Below are 19,338 nucleotides of genomic sequence, written 5' to 3'. Positions count from 1 at the left end.
ACGCAGGCCTTCTCGTCTGTGCAGGTCATGTAGGACTTCTCGTCTGTGCAGGTCATGTAGGCCTTCTCGTCTGTGCAGGTCATGTAGGCCTTCTCGTCTGTGCAGGTCATGTAGGCTTTCTCGTCTGTGCAGGTCATGTAGGCCTTCTCGTCTGTACAGGTCATGTAGGCCTCCTCGTCTGTGCAGGTCATGTAGGCCTCCTCGTCTGTGCAGGTCATGTAGGCCTTTTCGTCTGTGCAGGTCACGCAGGCCTTCTCGTCTGCACAGGTCATGTAGGCCTTCTCGTCTGTACAGGTCATGTAGGCCTCCTCGTCTGTGCAGGTCATGTAGGCCTTCTCGTCTGTGCAGGTCGATATTTCCTGGAATTAATGATTAGTCGCTTTGTTTACTTGTTTAGTGGTATTCCCGGAAAAGGTGCGATCAGGCCTTGTCTTGTTTGCACTGCGGCGATAAGGCAGTCCATGCAGAGAGTTGGAGTATCTGAGAGCACGGTCAGAACAGAAGCAACCACCTTGGGTCTCGGGTAAGACAGGTACGGCAACGTGCACATTGAAAGATGTCAACGGATATGTCGTCCTCGGATGAGACGGATGGAGAGCTGGAGGACCATCAGACTCATCCCACCAGGTCCCAGGGGCCGGACATACACAAGGTAACACACTGTTGCCTTTATTGACGATTCATTTCACGGTGTGTGCCTCAATCTGCAATATTCGAGCGGTGTGACGACGGTCGGTAAATAATCGAGCCTGGACCGGACAATCCTGTGATTAATATTATGAGCGTCGATCTACGTCATTGGGATACGATGACATGCATCAACTAAGTCAGCGAGCCTGACCTCCCGATCCATTTAGACGCCTGTTTCGACAATCACAAGTTGCTTGGGACCTGTATTCTTTCCCGAAATCCCTACTGGTCTCGCTTCAATCACGTTACATGTATATGGTTATTTGTTTCGCTTATTTGATATTTAATTAGACTAACATCTAGTCCCTGAAATGTACGTATGAAAACAGTTGTTAACTAATAGTAATTAAAAGGAGCCCAGAGAATATCTTGATACTGCAGTAATCTAGACTTGCATGGGCTCTATTGGATATATTTGTTTCAGGGTCTGTATGACAGCCTAATATTTAAGGTCACGAAAATGAAAACTGAGAAGTTTATGAAAGGGTAAACATTTAGGAAGAGGGCGGTTGAGAAGCCTAGTAGTTAAAGCGTCCGCTCGCCACGTCGAATACTCAGGTTCGATTCCCACATTGGTATAATGAAGCCAATGTCTGAATGCCGTGATGTTTCTGGAATATTTCAAAACCTGCGTGAAACCATATTCACTTACTCACATAAAGAAAGGGGTCTCCCCGTTGGTTATAGTAATATTTCTTGTATTGTTGAATTGTTAAATCTAATGATTTGCGTGTATGTATAATACCTGAAAGAAGGTACACTATTTCAAGAACTCTCAGTTCATTGCTGGGCTTAAGGGCTGAAGGCCTATAGAGTGACAATGAAATGAAAATAAATAAACAAACATCTCGGTTCTGTTTTAATAAACATGATCCTAATAACACATCGTTATGACAGAGATAATTTTAGCAAGGATATAGGCCATCGGCCCATACAGCTTAAGTTACAATGCACCCAACGTTGTGTCTTTCAATAACGCATTAAAACTATTGTTTCCTAATTGCATTGAATATAATCCAGACATTGCTAAATGTGTAACAATTTCAGTATATTATATTTCTGTAAAGTGGGATGTACAAAGTATTTTTTGTGAAGATACATTTGACGCACATCAGAAGCGTAATAAAGAAGTAATACTCATTTTATACATATCCATATTGTTTATAAGGTTTGTTTTTTGTTTAACGCCGCACTTAGTAATATTACAGCTATATGACGGCGGTCTGTAAAATAATCGAGTCTGTACCAGACAATCCAGTGATTGACATCATGAGCATCGGTCCACGCAATTGGGATACGATGACATGTTCAACACTTTTTTCATACCTGTATATGTGTACTCTGTAAAGACTAGCAGTAATATAAACCAAGTATCTGATACCTTCTTAAATATCATATGCACACTGTGCTTCTTTTTTTTATCAACGTAACTACCTTAAATAAGGGTCTGTTTTTGTGCTTAAATATTTCTGCATATGATATTACAATCACAGAAGTAACGTTCCTCTCCGCTTTACATTTAAAACAATCCAAATACATGTTCTCCTGAATATAGCGAAACTAGTGAAATAATGGCCAGGGTTCACAAACACCAATCAAAACTAGAATGACTGAGCAACGACATGCGCACCGATACGTTATGTCCCTGAGGTGATAGTATCTGTTATGAAAAAAATGTAGCCAGGATCAATATTCACGACCGTTATCTGCGTGCAAGTCTGTAATCATAAACAAACATGGAGTACTTCATGGCTCACACGTGTCAGCCGCCATATCATGTGTCGCTGGATTGACGTGCACGTCTAAGATAAATCATGGTGTTCGTCTTTTGAAGCCACGCCAAATAGCGACTACCCGAGACGCCCAGCTATCTGTCTACTTGTCGCGATGTGCTGCACGGTTGAGTCTGTTCACTCGTCAATGTTGTGGTTGTCGTTTTGGTGATAACCTTTGACTCTGTTCTCGTAATGGCGTCGCAGTAATCGAAAACTTTGTCCACCAAAAAGCGAAACGGACTGATAGCCTACCGAAAGTCGCGCAAACACAGACAGAACATCACAATTTATGAGTCTTCCTGCAGTCATTTATTCAAAACCTGTTCAACACTTTTTTCATACCTGTATATGTGTACTCTGTAAAGACTAGAAGTAATATAAACCAAGTATCTGATACCTTCTTAAATATTATATGCACGCTGTGTTTTTTTTAATCTACGTAACTACATGTACCAATGGTCTTCCATAAATTCTAATCCCATATTATTTTGAACAAACATTTGGTTGTGGAATTGCTCATGATATATGATATCTCTGAATAAAATTAGATATAAAAAGAAAGATTGTCAAATATATTTAAGGCCATGATGTTATCGTATTGTTTGCAGAACGTGCTTTAAATGGTAGACGAAGATCGTGTGAGCTATTCATGGCCTATTAATATGTTTTACTATTTTCTCCCCTGTGCGGCTTCGAGGATCAGCTAGGTCCCAGTAACCTATGCTTATCGTTCAAAGCAACTTAATGGATCTCAATGGACATAATGCAATATTTCTGAGTGCGGCGTTAAACAAACAAACAAGCATAGTAGATTATAAGTCGCAGTAGGTCGCTATCACTAAACAAAGATCTGAGGACATCCCATTACGGGTCACGTCAGAACGACATTTCATCCGACCAATCAAAGCGTCGCTTACCAGATCATGAAAGTGGATCATGACAGTCGGAATGTGTTTTCTAATCTTGCAACCTCGAAAACGTTTACACGGGGCATTCCGAACGACAGTTACGGCCCGTACGACTGATTCCGTCAAAATTATCGTCTCTCTCTCGCTTCCGTGGGATAAACATTTGAACGGTGGAGGCGTTGCACAGTACGTGGGAAGCACTGCCATAAAATCGCAACCATATTTTAGACATTCCGGAATGTTCTTTTGTTCAGTTTTCAAAATTTTAATCGAGAACTATGTTAACATATTTTTCAAGCGTTGTCTGAAATGGAAGTCGCCAGGTTGAAACGAGTGCCGTAGCGCTCGAGAAAGCTGCTTTCTAATTGGCTGATGTCGACTTCTTGTTAGTCGTTTCAGTGGTGGGTCAAAGTTCGCGAAAGGTCGTTCTGACGTGAACCGTAATGGGTTGTCCTCAGATCTTTGTTTAGTGGTAGCGTGAACATACATCTGATTTTAATGAGATTGTGAATTACGTAAATTAATAATATATGAACCTTTTAATTCATCCCAGTTTAAACTTAAATGTGCAGAGTTGCCTCTCTTAGACGCGCCAGGATCAGTTGATTATGTGTTTGAATCCTAGACTTGCTGTTATGATTCCCGTACCCGCGGGTTTCAAAAAAATTTATGGTAGACATGTGGAACACTTGTTATTTTGACTTGTACCATATGTTCCCATGTTCTTTTCGGGTGAACAATTGACTTGCCTTTGCATGTGTTTGTGTTGGCTGCCACCTGTATGGGCAGGATACGCTCACTTTTTCGCGAACACCTGGTATCATTACTATATGATATTGATTCATAAACACATGCTCATGATATAGTCAGAATCGTACAATAGACTGCTCTATGCAGAGATTTCTTTTGGATATGGAGGGGGTTTTGTCGCTTTATTTCACGAAAGCAAACAGTAAAATCTACGACCCGCATAGGCTAGTTTAAGCATTTTAATAATGCACATTTAACCCTTTAATCTGATACAATGTAGTGAATCATACTGATATTTGTAGGTAATTACATGAACACGTTTGTAATAAACGATAAAACAACCGTAATGAATAAGGAAACCTTAGCATCGATGAATCTGTCCTAAATGAAACTTCGTGACATTACAGGTGTGTTGTGGATAGTGTTTGATATTGCAAACATATGCTTATAATATAGTCGGAATCGTACAATGGACTCGGCTTTTAGCAGAGGTTTCGTATGATTATTTGCAAGTAACTAATTTACTCATTCATTTAGTTTTGTCATTACAAGTTTTGTGTCGCGTGTGAAATGAAACACTACGTGTTTGTACCATGAGAAAGAATTCCATAAAACTCAGAACATAGTGAGTGTAGGGAATGCACACGCAGCCCCATCAGTATGATGGACATTGTACTGACAACACAGAACATAGTGAGTGTAGGGACTGCACACGCAGCCCCATCAGTATGATGGACATTGTACTGACAACACAGAACATAGTGAGTGTAGGGACTGCACACGTAGCCCCATCAGTATGATAGACATTGTACTGACAACACAGAACATAGTGAGTGTAGGGAATGCACACGCAGCCCCATCAGTATGATGGACATTGTACTGACAACACAGAACATAGTGAGTGTAGGGAATGCACACGCAGCCCCATCAGTATGATGGACATTGTATTGACAATGATACTGATAATCCCCCCAGAAATAAGAAGCATTCGGTTGAATAATGCTGTACCGTTTCCTTTAGTTGGCCAGACAGGGGGATGTGGTCAGTCTGAAGGATGCCCTGGATGAGAGGAGGGACGGACGGACACGTAAGGTTGATGAAAAAGACGACAAAGGCCTGACTCCCCTGCAGCATGCGGTCATGTATGACAGTCCTGAGGTCGTCAACTACCTGATCAACACTCGCCCAGCCGAGGGATTGGAAGCTGCAAGTAATTATTGACAGAATTCCGTGGCATACACTCATGTATCTGTCGCGCTTCAGTAAAATTAGCAGAGGGAAAGTGGGTGATTAGAGAAGGGAGATTTCACAGTTGAGAGAAAGGAGCGGGTTTTTCTCCTCTGTGGAATTTACCTTCTCTCATCAGTGAGGTCTCCATATTTCTCTCTGCTGTGACGTCTTTTCCTTTGTCTCATCAGTGAGGTCTCCATATTTCTCTCTGGTGTAACGTATTTTCCTTGGTCCCATGAGTGAGGTCTCCATATTTCTCTCTGGTGTAACGTATTTTCCTTGGTCTCATTAGTGAGGTCTCCATATTTCTCTCTGCTGTGACGTCTTTTCCTTTGTCTCATCAGTGCGGTCTCCATATTTCTCTCTGGTGTAACGTATTTTCCTTGGTCTCATCAGTGAGGTCTCCATATTTCTCTCTGGTGTAACATATTTTCCTTGGTCTCTTTAGTAAAGTCTCCATATTTCTCTCTGCTGTGACGTCTTTTCCTTTGTCTCATCCGTGAGGTCTTCACATTTCTCTCTGCTGTGACGTCTTTTCCTTTGTCTCATCCGTGAGGTCTCCATATTTCTCTCTGCTGTGACGTCTTTTCCTTTGTCTCATCAGTGCGGTCTCCATATTTCTCTCTGGTGTAACGTATTTTCCTTGGTCTCATCAGTGAGGTCTCCATATTTCTCCCTTGTGTGAAGTCCTTTCCTTTGTCTCATCAGTGAGGTCTCCATATTTCTCTCTGCTGTGACGTCTTTTCTTTTGTCTCATCAGTGAGGTCTTTTCTTTTGTCTCATCCGTGAGGTCTTCACATTTCTCTCTGCTGTGAAGTCTTTTCCTTTGTCTCATCAGTGAGGTCTCCAGATTTCTCTCTGCTGTGAAGTCTTTTCTTTTGTCTCATCAGTGAGGTCTCCATATTTCTCCACGCTGTGAAGTCTTTTCCTTTGTCTCATCAGTGAGGTCTCCATATTTCTCTCTGGTGTAACGTATTTTCCTTGGTCTCATTAGTGAGGTCTCCATATTTCTCTCTGCTGTGACGTCTTTTCCTTTGTCTCATCAGTGCGGTCTCCATATTTCTCTCTGGTGTAACGTATTTTCCTTGGTCTCATCAGTGAGGTCTCCATATTTCTCTCTGGTGTAACATATTTTCCTTGGTCTCTTTAGTAAAGTCTCCATATTTCTCTCTGCTGTGACGTCTTTTCCTTTGTCTCATCCGTGAGGTCTTCACATTTCTCTCTGCTGTGACGTCTTTTCCTTTGTCTCATCCGTGAGGTCTTCACATTTCTCTCTGCTGTGACGTCTTTTCCTTTGTCTCATCCGTGAGGTCTCCATATTTCTCTCTGCTGTGACGTCTTTTCCTTTGTCTCATCAGTGCGGTCTCCATATTTCTCTCTGGTGTAACGTATTTTCCTTGGTCTCATCAGTGAGGTCTCCATATTTCTCCCTTGTGTGAAGTCCTTTCCTTTGTCTCATCAGTGAGGTCTCCATATTTCTCTCTGCTGTGACGTCTTTTCTTTTGTCTCATCAGTGAGGTCTTTTCTTTTGTCTCATCCGTGAGGTCTTCACATTTCTCTCTGCTGTGAAGTCTTTTCCTTTGTCTCATCAGTGAGGTCTCCAGATTTCTCTCTGCTGTGAAGTCTTTTCTTTTGTCTCATCAGTGAGGTCTCCATATTTCTCTCTGCTGTGAAGTCTTTTCTTTTGTCTCATCAGTGTGGTCTCCATATTTCTCTCTGCTGTGACGTCTTTTCCTTTGTCTCATCAGTGAGGTCTTCACATTTCTCTCTGGTGTAACATATTTTCCTTGGTCTCTTTAGTAAAGTCTCCATATTTCTCTCTGCTGTGACGTCTTTTCCTTTGTCTCATCCGTGAGGTCTTCACATTTCTCTCTGCTGTGACGTCTTTTCCTTTGTCTCATCCGTGAGGTCTCCATATTTCTCTCTGCTGTGAAGTCTTTTCTTTTGTCTCATCAGTGTGGTCTCCATATTTCTCTCTGCTGTGACATCTTTTCCTTTGTCTCATCAGTGAGGTCTTCACATTTCTCTCTGGTGTAACATATTTTCCTTGGTCTCTTTAGTAAAGTCTCCATATTTCTCTCTGCTGTGACGTCTTTTCCTTTGTCTCATCAGTGAGGTCTTCATATTTCTCTCTGGTGTAACATATTTTCCTCGGTCTCTTTAGTAAAGTCTCCATATTTCTCTCTGCTGTGACGTCTTTTCCTTTGTCTCATCCGTGAGGTCTTCACATTTCTCTCTGCTGTGACGTCTTTTCCTTTGTCTCATCCGTGAGGTCTCCATATTTCTCTCTGCTGTGACGTCTTTTCCTTTGTCTCATCAGTGAGGTCTCCATATTTCTCTCTGCTGTGACGTCTTTTCCTTTGTCTCATCCGTGAGGTCTCCATATGTCTCTCTTGTGTGAAGTCTTTTCCTTTGTCTTAGGCCTATATAAATACTAATTATTACTAATTATACTAATTATTAAAGTTGATATATAAGGAATGCAGTATATACTTGGCTGATGCGATTGTCATGCAGTGTCAAATATGGAATATAGAAAAATGATTATCATTATCATTATCAAAAGATCTAGAAGAATTCCAGGTTTTAAATCCCAGTTAACAATATTTTAGGTTCGGTGACTTGTTTTTTTGTGTCATCATACAATAAAGAAAAAAGGAAGAAAGAAAGAAACAAACAATATATGCATGTTGTATGAGTAGAGGGAACTTACCCACGGAATTGTTCAGTTAATTCTGGTTTGAGCAGATCTTTCATGGAATTATAGATCCGATTTTGTCCCTTCATTTACATATGAATGATACTGTAAGGATTCTATTTCTGCCCTTCCACAGACCACCTGGTACAAGATAAATATGGTCTGTCTCTGGCGCACTATGCTGCAAAGAGCGTCAGAGGAATAACAAGAAATGCCCCAGGCACTGTCAACACTTGGGGAAATGATGACGAGCAATATTCAGTAAGTATCAGGAATAGGGGTTGCTGGCAACTTTGTTTCTAATTTCAAGGCTTTGAAGTTGGTGTAACTCATCTATTTCATGACTGACAGTTTCATTTATGGACACGCTTGATATATTGTAAAAGGAATTGTCATTGTCTGGAAATCTGGGCCAAAAATGTATTTGCATAACAATATATGTATGTCAATCCTTCAAACTGGAAGGTATGATAGGAATTTATTTCAAGCATTAAAATGCATGTACGTTTTGGGTTAGCGTCATTGATGGATGAAATACTTACTAAAGCTATTGGAGCTACAAACTGCTTCAGTAATGCTCAAATCCAATTTCGAGTTGTTTAGAAAGAATCCTAGAGGGAGCGGGATAATTTTTATTCCGATTTACCTTCATTATTTTAGGCGTCTGTTTCAAGTGATGAAAGGAGATCTCAGACTTGTCTGGAGCTACTTGTTCAGAAAGATGCTAAAGAAATTAAGCTAATTTATATGAAAGAAGAGGAGCACGGACAGACGCCTCTGCATTTTGCTGTTATGTCAGGAAGCATTGACAGCGTGAAGACACTCATCAACAAGGATAGGAACAGTCACAAGAAGCAACTCATACATGTGAGCAGTAGGTATTGATACGGGGCGGTCGGGTAGCCTAGTGGTTAAAGCGTTCGCTCGTCACGCCGAAGACCCGGGTTCGATTCCCGACATGGGTACAATGTGTGAAGCCCATTTCTGGTGTCCCCCGCCGTGATATTGCTGGAATATTGCTAAAAGCGGCGTAAAACCATACTCAGTCAGTTAGTCAGTCAGTCAGTTATTGATACATTTGAAACCCAAGATCAGATCATTAGGAGTCATAGAGACAAGGGAGCCAACACCACATCCAACTGGATGTCCTGAAAAAGAATGTGCTGTGAATATCCATGTTCGGATGCCCCTTTCAGAGCAAAATATGCGTAGGTCTTGAAGCAGTGACAGAAATGATATTCTGATTGAAAGAAAACCTTGTACTGACATCTAATGGTACTTACTCTTGGTTTAGCACCACCACACAAGTTCTCGTGGATATCCTCAAAGTGTTACAGGGCTTTGAGTCCCCCCCCCCCCCCCCCCCCCCCCCCGGATTCAGCTGAATGGCTGTGATGTATCTCTGAATATAAATTGTCAATGCAAGAGAATAACCAGCCTAGATTTGCTGCCGAAACAGATTCCACTTGGCTTAGAGCGCATAATAGATGTGGAAATTGTATGAATGGACCACTGAAAATCAGTGATGACAACAGGTGTTCGCGAAAAGGAACTTACTTACTGATTTACTGCCAACAGGTTAGTGATTACATGCAGAGTTCAATGGGTAGTTAAACCACACCCTCATTCACTCACTGTTGTAGACGAAAGACGACCAAGGCTTGACCCCGATGCACGTTGCGGCCACGTACCGTCAGCTGGACATCATGAAATATCTGATGGACAGAGGAGCCGAGTTCGCAGAACAAGACAAGGACGGGTCGACACCACTGCACTACGCTTGCTCAGCTGGGACAGGAGCTGGTGTTGAAATGGTTGACCTACTTCTTCAAAGAGCAAACAGCAAGGAGGTGTGTTACTTACGACCCTGGGGCAATTTGTATTTTCGACACAAAGTACTGTCAAACGTATCAAAGTATAGCTAGCGTTCACGTCCATCCTGATACTTAAGTATACTTTAGTGACAAACACTTCCTTGTTAATTCAATGTTGCGTTTCATGCATCAGTCACAAACATTATGTCCGATGATATTTTTCATTTTAACTTGGGCTTGGATGTTGAATGATTAGAGTGTAGAGAATGTAGAGATTGTAGTGTATAACTTGTTATGAGATATTAACGAAATAGGAATGGTATTGTGTGATATTAATCATGTGACTATCTCATATAAAGTGATGATGTGCGTTGAAACAGATGATGGAAAAGAAGGACACAGGAGGCAATACGTGTCTGCACATCGCTACAGAAAACGGACATGAGGAAATAGTTCAAAAGCTACTTGATAATGGTAAGCAAACATATGACATTCAACATTCCATACTTTGCCCCTGATATACACGACATCTGGAGTATTACAGGATCATTAGCTTAGAGACACAAAAGACAGAAAAGTGTTTTCAAGGTGAGCTCGTGAGACCTTTGAATCTATAGCAAAGGATTAAAATTTACTTCACAGAAATAATTTTGAATTGTAAAAACACCAAAGGTAAAAAAGGGGTCTGTTTTAAAAACAATTTGTTTAGGATGAGTAAGTGAGCATTGTTTCACGTCGGTCTTAGCAATATTCCAGCAACATTACGAAAGGGGAACACAAGAAATGGGCTTCACTTTAAGATTAGAAACTGATATTCACATCCATTTTCAAATAGATTTTATATACACACGCGTGACTTCTGAAACGATCCTCGGGTGTGCCTGGGGTTGAAAGGTTAAAAGAGTAAATGTTGTGTTGCTTAATGTGTTTCCTCAGAATTGTCGTTCGCCTCCGCAGGCACTGGTTTTCTCCACCGTACACCTTGTTACCCTGATATATACCACTCAAATAAAGTGAAGGACAACCCGATTGTTTCATAGTACAATAGACAAATTGCCATGCCTTGACAGATGGACTACTTAATTAATGATAAAGAATCGTGTGGTCCTTCACTTTTGTTGAGTAGTATATCTATTGTATACGCTGGGATGTATTCTGACGTCTCCCACCATGGTATTGCTGTCATATTCCTGAGGGCGACGTAAGACCTGACGCAATCAGTCACTCTTTAGTTATCTGGATTGTAGTGATCCAAGCTGACGTGATGTTGTGATTCTTCCAGGCGCTAACGTTTCGGTTGCCCGCAACGACGGAATGTATCCAGTACATCTTGCAGTTATATCGGGAAATCTGAAGATTGTAAAATCTTTCGTTACTAAAACTGAGAGTCACAACCTGGAGAAGAACACCAAGTCAACAACACTTCACCTCGCTGCACAGTACAATCAGCTGGAGATTGCACAATACCTGCTTAAAGAACTGTATGTATACCCACAGCTCTCCTGTTTGGGATTCCAGGTTGGAATTGGTCCCTAGCAATCAGTTCTGGCTGTAAGAGTCGACCTAATGTATCGGAGGCAGGCTCGGGGTGAATGGGTGGATATATAGCTTGAATATTGCTGACAGTGGCGTAAAATAACAAACAAACAAACAAACAAAACATACAGATGTAAAGGTGGTTAGTCTCCGTATACCACTTTGATAACACTGAGACAAGTGTTTTATATATTCTAGAAAGTTTGCTTTGATTACAACTTACAACAACGTCACGTCTGGACCAGACGATCCAGTTACATGTGCTGGCGATTAGGTGCTTCACTCTGGCAGTGTGGGTTCAAATCCCGGATGGGATTCAACCCCAAAGAGTACTAGAATCTGTACTTTACTAAGAAAGAGTTATCCCAAATATGACATCTGTTACGTTTGACCGCTTTCTAAATGGCAGTGTGTGTTCACAACAACTATCTTGACTGAATTATTATCAAAGCTTTGGGACAACGCGGTGGTCCGAAATCACAAATCAAATATTTGTCACAGCCAAATATGCTTAAGTTAATTAAGGGTCATACCACATTGGCAGTTAAGAACTCAGTTCCTTCTTGGAAAGTAATGAAGCAAACAAACTTAATCAATAATTCGTTATATATCACTGCTACAATGAATGTTCTGTGAATTACGGGTACCATGGATCCTAACGCATCAATTAAAGGTGGGTGTTCGTATTTCAGGCATGGCCTAGTGGCCATGAAAGACGACAACGACAATACTCCGCTACATATAGCTGCCTTATTCAACCAGTCCCAAATAGTGAAACTGCTGATGGAGTATGGAGGCGAGATAGACGCTAAGAACCTCAAGGGACGGATACCGTTACACGGAGCGGCTAAGATGGGGCACATTGAATCCCTGGATGTAAGTAGGCACTTGTAGTCTTCGTGAAGGTACCTTAACCACAGAGGCACACTGAATCCCTGGATGTAAGTAGGCACTTGTAGTCTTCGTGAAGGTACCTTAACCACAGAGGCACACTGAATCCCTGGATGTAAGTAAGCACTTGTAGTCATCGTGAAGGTACCTTAACCCCAGGGGCACACTGAATCCCTGGATGTAAGAAGGCACTTGTAGTCTTCGTGAAGGTACCTTAACCCCAGGGGCTCACTGAATCCCTGGATGTAAGAAGGCACTTGTAGTCTTCGTGAAGGTACCTTAACCCCAGGGGCACACTGAATCCCTGGATGTAAGAAGGCACTTGTAGTCTTCGTGAAGGTACCTTAACCCCAGGGGCTCACTGAATCCCTGGATGTAAGAAGGCACTTGTAGTCTTCGTGAAGGTACCTTAACCCCAGGGGCACACTGAATCCCTGGATGTAAGAAGGCACTTGTAGTCTTCGTGAAGGTACCTTAACCCCAGGGGCTCACTGAATCCCTGGATGTAAGAAGGCACTTGTAGTCTTCGTGAAGGTACCTTAACCCCAGGGGCTCACTGAATCCCTGGATGTAAGAAGGCACTTGTAGTCTTCGTGAAGGTACCTTAACCCCAGGGGCACACTGAATCCCTGGATGTAAGAAGGCACTTGTAGTCATCGTGAAGGTACCTTAACCCCAGGGGCACACTGAATCCCTGGATGTAAGAAGGCACTTGTAGTCTTCGTGAAGGTACCTTAACCCCAGGGGCACACTGAATCCCTGGATGTAAGAAGGCACTTGTAGTCTTCGTGAAGGTACCTTAACCCCAGGGGCACACTGAATCCCTGGATGTAAGAAGGCACTTGTAGTCTTCGTGAAGGTACCTTAACCCCAGGGGATTCACTGAATCCCTGGATGTAAGAAGGCACTTGTAGTCTTCGTGAAGGTACCTTAACCCCAGGGGATTCACTGAATCCCTGGATGTAAGAAGGCACTTGTAGTCTTCGTGAAGGTACCTTAACCCCAGGGGCTCACTGAATCCCTGGATGTAAGAAGGCACTTGTAGTCTTCGTGAAGGTACCTTAACCCCAGGGGCACACTGAATCCCTGGATGTAAGAAGGCACTTGTAGTCATCGTGAAGGTACCTTAACCCCAGGGGCACACTGAATCCCTGGATGTAAGAAGGCACTTGTAGTCTTCGTGAAGGTACCTTAACCCCAGGGGCACACTGAATCCCTGGATGTAAGAAGGCACTTGTAGTCTTCGTGAAGGTACCTTAACCACAAGGGCACACTGAATCCCTGGATGTAAGAAGGCACTTGTAGTCTTCGTGAAGGTACCTTAACCCCAGGGGCACACTGAATCCCTGGATGTAAGAAGGCACTTGTAGTCATCGTGAAGGTACCTTAACCCCAGGGGCACACTGAATCCCTGGATGTAAGAAGGCACTTGTAGTCTTCGTAAAAGGTACCTTAACCCCAGGGGCTCACTGAATCCCTGGATGTAAGAAGGCACTTGTAGTCTTCGTGAAGGTACCTTAACCACAAGGGCACACTGAATCCCTGGATGTAAGAAGGCACTTGTAGTCTTCGTGAAGGTACCTTAACCCCAGGGGCACACTGAATCCCTGGATGTAAGAAGGCACTTGTAGTCTTCGTGAAGGTACCTTAACCCCAGGGGCACACTGAATCCCTGGATGTAAGAAGGCACTTGTAGTCTTCGTGAAGGTACCTTAACCACAAGGGCACACTGAATCCCTGGATGTAAGAAGGCACTTGTAGTCTTCGTGAAGGTACCTTAACCACAGGGGCACACAGAATCCCTGTATGTAAGTAGGCACTTGTAGTCTTCGTGAAGGTACCTTAACCCCAGGGGCACACTGAATCCCTGGATGTAAGAAGGCACTTGTAGTCTTCGTGAAGGTACCTTAACCACAAGGGCACACTGAATCCCTGGATGTAAGAAGGCACTTGTAGTCTTCGTGAAGGTACCTTAACCCCAGGGGCACACTGAATCCCTGGATGTAAGTAGGCACTTGTAGTCTTCGTGAAGGTACCTTAACCCCAGGGGCACACTGAATCCCTGGATGTAAGTAGGCACTTTTAGTCTAAGTGAAGGTACCTTAACCCCAGGGGCACACTGAATCCCTGGACGTAAGTAGGCACTTTTAGTCTAAGTGAAGGTACCTTAACCCCAGGGGCACACTGAATCCCTGGATGTAAGTAGGCACTTGTAGTCTTCGTGAAGGTACCTTAACCCCAGGGGCACACTGAATCCCTGGACGTAAGTAGGCACTTTTAGTCTAAGTGAAGGTACCTTAACCCCACGCACTGGAAATGGGGCTCACTGAATTCGTTGACGTAAGTAGTTTCTTTCTGTTTCACTGTTTCTTGTATCGGATATATGAACACTGCACTAAAGGAAAGGGGGTTCATCGAGTTACTGGGCATAATTAAAAACACTTAAGTGTTTCTGCGCGGGATACTATAACACCTGGCATTTGAAATAGGGGACGTTGAATCCCTGGACGTGGCTAAGCAGCCCTACATCGGATACCTTAAAACACGCACTGGAAATGGGGCACATTTAAGCACAAGACGCGAGGAGGCAACTGTTGTCTTCACCAGTCCCTCAACGCCGTGAAATGGGGCACATTGAGTTACTGGGCGTGCGTAGCCACACGGATTTGGGACACGCGGAGTTACCCTAAAGAAATATTGTCTAAACTAAACTAAACTACTGAACATGTGCGTGAGAGCACAATGTAACAATTGGGCCGTTACTGTCAAAGTAAATGCTAGATATGTTATAAAGTTGCTATTACTATCCACGCAGAGACTGTGACTGATGTTGCTCTCTTCATCCAAGAAACAAATGTACCTGTTATTCAGTATAACTGGCCCTTTCGTAAATGTTCTAATATGCCTTTTTCTGTGCTATGTCACATTTAAAATGCCCGTAGACATCCTTATTTTCTCGTTCCAGATCCTGTTGGATCCTCGTTTGTTGAGACATGGGAAAGAGTTCATGAGACTGAAGAAGCGAAACAGGGACATTATAGCTCAGAGACTCAAGGTAGCTAAATGAAATATGCAAATATGTCCCTACACCCTCTTGTCATTGGATACACGATCCCACATGGCCTAACTGAATATATTGCTACACCCTCTTGACATTGGATACACGATACCACGTCGTCTCATTTAATATATTGCTACACCCTCTTGAAATTGGATACTTAGTCCGACATCGTCTCATTGAATATATTGCTACACCCTCTTGACATTGGATACACGATCCCACGTCGTCTCATTGAATATATTGCTACACCCTCTTGACATTGGATACATAGTCCGACATCGTCTCATTGAATATATTGCTACACCCTCTTGACATTGGATACACGATACCACGTCGTCTCATTGAATATATTGCTACACCCTCTTGAAATTGGATACATAGTCCGACATCGTCTCATTGAATATATTGCTACACCCTCTTGACATTGGATACACGATACCACGTCGTCTCATTGAATATATTGCTACACCCTCTTGAAATTGGATACATAGTCCGACATCGTCTCATTGAATATATTGCTACACCCTCTTGACATTGGATACATAGTCCTACGTCGTCTCATTGAATATATTGCTACACCCTCTTGACATTGGATACACGATCCCACGTCGTCTCATTGAATATATTGCTACACCCTCTTGACATTGGATACACGATCCCACGTCGTCTCATTGAATATATTGCTACACCCTCTTGACATTGGATACATAGTCCTACGTCGTCTCATTGAATATATTGCTACACCCTCTTGACATTGGATACACGATCCCACATCGTCTCATTGAATATATTGCTACACCCTCTTGACATTGGATACACGATCCCACGTCGTCTCATTGAATATATTGCTACACCCTCTTGACATTGGATACATAGTCCGACATCGTCTCATTGAATATATTGCTACACCCTCTTGACATTGGATACACGATACCACGTCGTCTCATTGAATATATTGCTACACCCTCTTGAAATTGGATACATAGTCCGACATCGTCTCATTGAATATATTGCTACACCCTCTTGACATTGGATACACGATCCCACGTCGTCTCATTGAATATATTGCTACACCCTCTTGACATTGGATACACGATCCCACATCGTCTCATTGAATATATTGCTACACCCTCTTGACATTGGATACATAGTCCTACGTCGTCTCATTGAATATATTGCTACACCCTCTTGACATTGGATACACGATCCCACGTCGTCTCATTGAATATATTGCTACACCCTCTTGACATTGGATACACGATCCCACGTCGTCTCATTGAATATATTGCTACACCCTCTTGACATTGGATACACGATCCCACATCGTCTCATTGAATATATTGCTACACCCTCTTGACATTGGATACATAGTCCTACGTCGTCTCATTGAATATATTGCTACACCCTCTTGACATTGGATACACGATCCCACGTCGTCTCATTGAATATATTGCTACACCTTCTTGACATTGGATACACGATCCCACGTCGTCTCATTGAAACATGATCTCACATCATCTTGAGATTGAATACACGATCTCACGTCCTCTGGTAAAAAAATACACGATCTCACAACATCTTGACATTGAATACACGATCTCACACCCGCTTGACATTGAATACATGCTCTCACACCCGCATGACATTGAATACATGATCTCACAACATCTTGACATTGACTACACGATCTCACATCCTATTGACATTGAATACATGATCTCACACCCGCTTGACATTGAATACATGATCTCACAACATCTTGACATTGAGTACAATATCTCACATCCTCTTGACATTGAATACACGATCTCACACCTTCTGGACAAAAAATACACGATCTCACAACATGTTGACATTGAGTACATGATCTCACATTCTGCTGATATTGAATGCTTGATCTCACACCCTCTTGACATTAAATACACGATCTCACACCCTCCGGACAAAAAGTACACGATCTCACAACATCTTGACATTGAGTACACGATCTCACATCCTCTTGACATTGAATACATGATCTCACATCCGCTTGACATTGAATACACGATCTCACACCTTCTGGACAAAAAATACACGATCTCACAACATCTTGACATTGAGTACACGATCTCACATCCTCTTGACATTGAATACATGATCTCACATCCGCTTGACATTAATTACATGATCTCACAACATCTTGACAAAAAATATAAATACATTATTAAAAATGTAAAGCACCCCCTGTATATGATACAATGGCTGGACCTATAGGCTTTGGCATTGAAACCCTGATAACCTAACCTCGGAAAACAAAAGTGGTTTGCAAGAAGACACGTCTGACAATAAGAAAGCATACTGTTTTGAGATTTTATCACGATTCTCACAAACAAACTCAGAGGCACAATATTTGTGCAAAAACAGTAACCACATTAAGTATGGAGTCCACAATTCCAGATTATGAAAAATGTCATTTTCAGTCCAAAGATGACATTCATGACACAAATCATCAATGGCTGGGCAATCCATCACGTGCCCGGAAGGCAGCGTCCAGCCTTCGTCTTATCCCTCCAGAAAGTCGTCTGATCTGCTCTATGGTCACCTGCAGCCATTCCCGACGATAAGCTGCCTCTAGTTGGGCCAGAGTCTGTACCGGTGGGCCCAGTGCCTGTACGCGACCATGTATCCAATATGCTCAGGCGGGTTCAAGCCAGGACTCATGGCTACGGCAGTGTCGCTCCAGCAGCATTCTGGAGAAAATCTGTTACTGCTCGGGAACGTTGAGGCCTGGCATTGTCATCCATGTACACGGGTGGCGAGCGGGTGGTTGTTTAAATGTGGAACAACCACGTGGCAGGACGTCACGGATGTACCGATCACCACTGAGGTTGCCTTGGATGGCAAAATCCAGCTTACAGTGGAGCGAAAGGCAACCCCAAACCATGCGGGGCTGTGGTTCTTATGGTCTTGAGTGTGTAGGCCGTATTGTAGGCCTCCAACCCCTACATCGGCCACACGTGACATGGACCAGGAACCTGCTCTCATCGGACCAATGGCCTCTTCGCCAAGTCCTCAGATTCCAAGATCTCGAGGCCAAACACCATGCTGAACGAATTCTCCGATGAATGATCGGAAAGGAAGGGATTCTTGATTACTCTTCTGGACTCCATTCCGGACGATTTCCGTCGATTCCTCACTGTTTGGTTCACATGCGTGATTGGGTGGGTTTGGGTGGGTTTGGGTGGGTGGGTAAGTGAGTGAGTGAGTGAGTGAGTGACGGGCCACGGACCACGGGCCTTCGTTGTGATGAGAAAACGCTTAAACCACTAGGCTACCCAACCCCATGTATTGTAAACATTTAACATCCTTGTATTTCAGTGTGCTGCGAAACAAGACAGTAACTACGAGGACTCTCAGGCACGGGGAGCTATTGAAGACATCAGGGGCACATTGGAAGTAAGGAATGTCATACCTGTTGTCCTGTTGCAAGATAAGCATCGTAACTGGTAACTGTTTCTCTTGCATTCTGATCTGATATGTCACACAGCGGCAACTTCCTGACATTCACGAATAAGGGAAAGTGTGGAAGAAGATAAAGTTGTTTACGTTGACATTCGCCTCGATCTTTTTGACGTCTTTCTTCCAGCACGAGGCTAAGACTGTCCATGACAGGATTCCATCCCATAGGATCTATCGAATCGTACAAGCCCTCAAGGCTGCAAATGTAAGTGACATTGGTTGTTCACAAAGTGGCCACTAAACCCGAGGGAATGGATTGGTTGTTGAATGAGTTTATGAGTCGGTGGTTGAGTGACTTGCCTCAAAGACAACAGAGTTTGGATCAGGCAAACAGGATGTTTGAAATACGAGCAACCTAGAAGTATGTCCTTTCCAGAATCACATAACGGTAGCCATTTCTTTTACTCCACAATATACACGATTAGCACTACTTGTGTTACGGGTTACCACAAGCTCAAATCTCCTGAAATCTCCTTTTCGATCGTTT

General features: G+C 42.9%; 1 protein-coding gene across 3 annotated transcripts in view; it reads left to right on the top strand.

The window, feature by feature from the left end:
• The first annotated feature begins 313 nt into the window (after window positions 1–313).
• Window positions 314–19,338, top strand: part of LOC124149752 (transient receptor potential cation channel subfamily A member 1 homolog) — a 55,423-nt gene continuing 36,398 nt past the window's right edge. For all 3 annotated transcript variants that reach the window (XM_048385831.1, XM_048385830.1, XM_048385829.1), the window contains exons 1-11: window positions 314–652; window positions 5,144–5,333; window positions 8,188–8,312; window positions 8,712–8,918; window positions 9,695–9,901; window positions 10,246–10,339; window positions 11,148–11,346; window positions 12,094–12,277; window positions 15,258–15,347; window positions 18,711–18,788; window positions 18,979–19,056. In XM_048385831.1, coding sequence (XP_048241788.1) covers window positions 557–652; window positions 5,144–5,333; window positions 8,188–8,312; window positions 8,712–8,918; window positions 9,695–9,901; window positions 10,246–10,339; window positions 11,148–11,346; window positions 12,094–12,277; window positions 15,258–15,347; window positions 18,711–18,788; window positions 18,979–19,056 — 1,548 coding nt within the window. In that variant the 5' untranslated portion in view covers window positions 314–556. The remainder of the gene's footprint in view (window positions 653–5,143; window positions 5,334–8,187; window positions 8,313–8,711; window positions 8,919–9,694; window positions 9,902–10,245; window positions 10,340–11,147; window positions 11,347–12,093; window positions 12,278–15,257; window positions 15,348–18,710; window positions 18,789–18,978; window positions 19,057–19,338) is intronic.

This window comes from Haliotis rufescens, unplaced genomic scaffold, assembly GCF_023055435.1.
Source record: "Haliotis rufescens isolate VD_foot unplaced genomic scaffold, xgHalRufe1.0.p SCAF_6, whole genome shotgun sequence".
Taxonomy (NCBI): Eukaryota; Metazoa; Mollusca; class Gastropoda; order Lepetellida; family Haliotidae; genus Haliotis; species Haliotis rufescens.
Note: the sequence above shows the minus strand (reverse complement) of the source record. Positions and strands in the feature narration are given on the sequence as shown.